This window comes from Ananas comosus, linkage group 12, assembly GCF_001540865.1.
Source record: "Ananas comosus cultivar F153 linkage group 12, ASM154086v1, whole genome shotgun sequence".
Lineage (NCBI taxonomy): Eukaryota > Viridiplantae > Streptophyta > Magnoliopsida > Poales > Bromeliaceae > Ananas > Ananas comosus.
This window is the reverse complement of record NC_033632.1, coordinates 8,133,700-8,139,299: the sequence shown is the minus strand read 5'-3', so window position 1 is coordinate 8,139,299 and position 5,600 is coordinate 8,133,700. Positions and strand designations below refer to the sequence as shown.

At 40.1% G+C, this 5,600-nt stretch overlaps 1 protein-coding gene across 1 annotated transcript; it reads right to left on the bottom strand.

Annotated features, from left to right (window-relative positions):
• On the bottom strand, positions 737–3,739 carry LOC109718832 (aspartyl protease family protein At5g10770-like). The gene is made up of 2 exons (XM_020245262.1): positions 3,503–3,739; positions 737–2,242 (listed from the first exon to the last, which is right to left on the bottom strand). The coding sequence occupies exons 1-2, from the start codon at positions 3,693–3,695 to the stop codon at positions 978–980; spliced, it is 1,458 nt and encodes a 485-aa protein (XP_020100851.1). The 5' UTR covers positions 3,696–3,739; the 3' UTR covers positions 737–977.

Here is a 5,600-nt window from a genome sequence, read left to right as displayed (position 1 = left end):
TCATCTTCTTCTTCCTTCTTATATAATTTTTTATCTTTATTTTTTTCTTCTTTTTTTTTCTATAATTTTTTTTTATCACACCTCTTCGCCAACGGCGCCGGTGATGACGCTGCTAAAGACCCCCCGCTCTAAGGCTGCGGCGCCGCAGCAACCTCCGCGGCGCCGATGCTGGCGGAGAGGCGTCGTCGTCGGAGGCGGCGGAGGAGGCGAAGGAAGAGGGTGAGGGAAAGGGCGAGAAGGGCGAGAAATGATGAGATTGGCGTCGTCGTTGGAGGCGGTGGAGGAGGGTAAAAAAAAAAGAGTCGCAGCGCGGTTTTGGCGGGGTCGGAGGTGAGGAAGACGGGGGGTGCGCGGATAAGGGTAAGGATGCACCGGACAAAATCGAAGCGGGTCATCTCCGCCTCCGCCTCCGCGCCTCCACCGCTCTATAGGAAGAGAAAGAAAAAAAGAACGAGAGAAAAAAAAAGAGGAGAGAGAAAAAGGTATAAGGATATTTTGGTAGTTTGCTGAAAATTCGCGCCGAATCTATAAAATAAAAAAAGATGGCCCACTTTTGCAAAAGCGCAAAACTAGTGGATTTTTTATCCAAATTGGCCAAAATACTAAAATAGCAAATTATGGATAATAAAATTTTTCAGAAAGTAAAAAATTAAATTTTTTACTTATAATCATGTTAGAAAATTTTTATGCCGAATAAATTATCTTTGTATAATTAATTTCCACGTCCAAACAGGCCTTAATGAAAAATGCTCATTGTATTAATAAGGTTTGATTGTCATAACTAGGTCAACAAGGATGGAAGGTCAAGCCCTTGCAATGATGAGCTGTATTATAAATGTGGTACAAACTTTTACAAATTAACAATAATAGAGATTTCATTGTCCTTCATTAATTGTTCAATCCCCGCCCAATCACTTAATTGTTTTATTAGCTTAATTTCGTATGACATGTGTGGAAAACCTACTGCATGTACTTGGTTAGCAAGCTCCAGGGCCAAACCCTATCACGTTCTTGGAGACATCATACACCACGTTGAACCTTCTTTGCTGCACATTTCCTATGATGGCTATGTCGCTGGGGTCGCCGTTGGCGGCGAAGGCCAGGCAAGATTGCGACGCGCTCGCCACATAGAGTATCCCCGACACATCCAAGTTCATCTCCGTGCCGCCCGCAAACTGCAGTGCCACGGTCGGAATGATCACTTTGCTCTGCCCCGACAAGTCGTAGCACGTGTCGAGGATCGAAAGCGCCGGTGCCGGCTTATAGGCCGACATTTGCTTCCTGAACGCGGAGCGGAGGGCCGAGTAGGCGTCCGGCGGCAATCTGCTGATGACAGTGCCGGAGTCGATGATCGTCCCTGCGGTCGAAAAGACCGACGGCAAGATCAATAGCTGTTGGCCGGCGACGCTGATCCCGACCAAATTCAAGTAGTAGAAAGTCGGCGTGCTCGGGTTCGACAGCATCGGCGTAAATTTGACGTTGGCAGTCGGGTAGTCTTCTCCGAATGTCAGGTATCCGTTCGAGCTCGACGTCGACGGCAGGCAGTAAGCAAACTTTCCACCATACCTCTGGTATGTCTGCGACACCAACGATACCAGCTCCCGCCCGAGGCCCAGCAGTCCTGCAGCCTGCCCGAACAGCCCGCGGTTCTTCTCCCCGCATCCAAACTTGAATTTCGGTATCACGTCGGCCGGCGTGAGCGTGAGAGTGTCCTGCGCGAAGAACCCGACCGTGTAGGAGTTATCACCGTACTGCACGCCGTAAAGGCAATTCGACGCGGAGCAGCCGGAGACGTCGAGAGCGGAGCAGTACGGGGAGGTGCAGGAGATGTTGGCGTAGGTGGACGATTGCGCGGGGTCGAAGAGCGGGTCTTGTTGCGGGTAGCAGTACGAGACGCAGGGCTGGCACTGGATCCAGGTGACGTCGCTGCCCGTGTCGAAGATGACGGAGAAGTCCTTTTTCGGGGTCCCGAACCCGACGGTGACGATGTAGTTACCGGTGCCGAGGGAGTCGCCCGTGTGAGCCGGAATCATTGACGCGTCCAACGTTAACGGGCCGCGCCGTTTGTTGCTGTGCCGGGCGGCGGCGGAGGTCCGGCGGTGGAGCCAATTCACTCTCGATTGATCTTCAGCTAGAATTTGGTTGTGGGAGGGTGCACTTTGGCGGTGCATTAACGGTGAGCAAGGGCCGTGCCGGTGGATTAGTTTGAGTTTTGGTTCAGTAATTGGTCCCTTATTATGGTCTATATATTTCGCAATAAAAATATAAGAGAAATTAATATTATGTATGTACCAATGAAGAATTTATAAATCATAATAAAAAAAAAAGTTTCAATAATTAATTATGGTATTCTGTGATAGCATTATTATTATTATTATTATTATTATTATTATTATTATTATTATTACTACTACTTCGTACGAGGCTAAACTATTCTCATCAGTACGAAAGAATAATTAATAAGCATAAAAATAAATAATAAATAAATTACATAGTTTTTCGCTTCGTACGTTGTTTTGAAAATAAATTTATTGAAAATACGAAGCAACTAGACTTCTGCCTTAAAATTTCGGATGCTAACCAAAAGTTTTTTGTCACTTGCGCTAGAAATGATCGGTGTGTATTTCATTGTTCATAGATGAAAAAGTAATTTTTTTTCTTTTTTTTTTACTTATTGGAATCCTTATAATTTTAAGTTTTTTTATTTGAGCTATTTTAAATAATTAGCTTAAAATTATATTAAAGTTAAAGACTCAATTAGCTATTAGTGGTTAATTGTTTCTAGCTTCATTTACGGTGAAGAGCATAAATCTTACATTAGCTCACGGGCTACTGATTAAAAGAATTTAAAGATTCTAAGAATATTAATTGCGTTGGTTCGAGCTTGTTAATAGTCACGCAAAATCTTAGATAAAAGAAAAAGCTTTCTCTGCACTGAAAAAATGGGTCTCCAATTTACATCTCCGAATACAAGAGTTTAAACAATTTTTCTCGATTTTTAATATTAATAAAATAATAATAAGACAAGTATGAAATATTGGCTCTTGAACGTAGAGGTATAAAATTTACGTTTTTGGATGTACAAATAGCAGTATTGCTCGCTCAAAGCAAAAAGTTGCAATCTGCGCAGAGAGATGAAATACGAATGTGCAAATGCACTGCGTAAATGCGGCAATTTAATTTCCCTCTTTGTTCCACTCAAACATGCATGATCATAAAGATTAACCAAAAGCCAAATGAACTATATATATTAAATTATCTTCATTTCTTTTGATTTACAATTTGGAGTTCACTAGTGAATACTTTTTCCCAATTAGAAACTTGTTCCTTAATACCTTTCTCAGCATGATCTCAATTCGTAATTACTCGTTGATTCAACACTAATTCAAGTCACGATAAAGAATAAACCTTGACTCATGAGCTAAATGTTAATTTTGCCACCATTAACACAAAAGGAATCACAACAACATTAATTAACCAATAAGTAAGATCGAAATCGCACCTTGAATGGACGAGCAAACATCGTTCGGCAGTAGAGAGCGCACATCGACGGTGTGACGTCTCTCGAGCTCAGCTCGAGCTACATGAAAGTGTTCATTAGTGAAACCAAGAGCTAGAAGAAGAAGAAGAAGAAGAAGAAGAGGAAGAGGAAGGTAACCGTAGGAGCAAGTTGCAGGCAAAAGTAGAGAAGCCATGCATATACAAGATATAATTAACAAGTGAATGCTGGAGAATGCAAGACAAAACCAAGCTATATATAGTGGTAGAGGATATATTGCGGGTCGAAGTGCTCAATTGATTGATATTTCAAGCCGTTTGTTATATTTATTTACGAGAAATTATTGCCTGCACCACGTGTATAATTACATTTCATAAACCATGTGTGCTTCTAATTAAAACTGTGCCATAGAGATCTGATCAAGATCAGCATCCAACTCGTTGGATCTGTGCTTCATCATAACATGCAGAAGGACCAGGTACAAAAGTTGTAAATTTTAGACATCTTTTTCTTACAAGACAAATTAATTAAGGATGGAATTTTTTATTTTGCTAATTTCTAGAACAACTTAACTCCTAGGTGAAAGATTTTTAAAACTTGTAATATTTTATAAATAGGGACTTTGGCTATTTTAGATTATCGAATTTCAGTACGCGTCGCATCAAGTTCACAAGGGGACCTTCGGCTGACAATTTGCTCTCTGATTCTTTCTTTCCCTCTCAAATTACTTGATTCTTAAATAACTCTCTCTGAAATTACTTTATTCTCAGATAATAGAGTTTTCAAAACTATAATTCTTTATGCATTATTGGATATAAATATTAAAAACATCAATCTGATTCTCAAATAAGAGATTTTTCAAAACTCATAATTCTTTGTACAGCATTGAATATAAATACTAAAAACATAGTTCTTTGCTAGTTTAAATTTTTTGAGAACAACGATATATCGTTTCCCATAATTTAATATCAAACTCTTCTCCGGGTTTGTTGATCTAATTTAACATGCATAAATGTTTTGACTGTTTCAGATCGTGAAATATTCGGTGCGGCATATAAAGTATACAAGAACACCTGGTGCAGGCAATAATTTCCAAGTACTTAAAGAATTGAAATCGACGCACGCCTCTCTCTCTCTCTCTCTCTCTCTCTCTCTCTCCAGCATTAGTAGGTGTAGTTCGGCGAAAGAACAAAACAGGGGGGTCCATTTGGACAAATAATGGAGTCCGACGCATGGGCATGAGAGAGAGAGAGAGAGAGAGAGAGAGAGAGAGAGAGAATGAGGCGTTCACGCGTTAGTCATACGAGCATTAGAAGAGATGGTGACTTTTGCTTGATCTCTCCAAGTCTTTCCACTTTTTGGAGTCTCCTCTTGTAGATCCCAAAATGCTTACTAGAGCATTAGCGATTGTCATCATCTCCAATTGCACATCTCTACAGAACGTGCACTGCTATGTAAATTGTAAATATTGTTTTTTATTGGTTTAGTTATAGAAAAATATGGTGGATTGTTTGATTTGCCAACCCATTCTGATTTGGTGATCTGTGTAGCACTTGTTGTTGCTTGGATATATCAGAACAAATTATTCAGCTTTCACTTGTGGTTAATATGCAATTTTTTTTTGAGAGAGATAGATAGCACGCTACCCGCTTCGTTTATTTCATTTAGAAAATAAACTTAACTAGAAATGTAAATCAATTGGGATTCGAACTTAAATCTCGGATACCGACCACCAAACCCTTTGCCACTTGCTCTAGAAACAGTCAGTTAATATGCAATTTTTTACCTATTCTGATCGTAGTTTAATTAAGAATCTATTTTTTATTTAGATCCACCTCACATACTAAGCAAATTATCTTATTTTGAAGAAAAGGAACTTTAGTCCGTATATGTATGACATACGAAGCAGATTATCTTATTTTGAAGAAAAGGAACTTTAGTCCAAACATGATATATACACTTATTGATGTCTATTTCTAATGATCTATCAATAACACACTAGATACTCTGCGAAGCACTGCCTTAAGGCGTACTGACGTCCTTCGTGCGAGATTAACTGAGAACACTGTCCCATGTTACGACCGAAATTTTTCCTCCTATA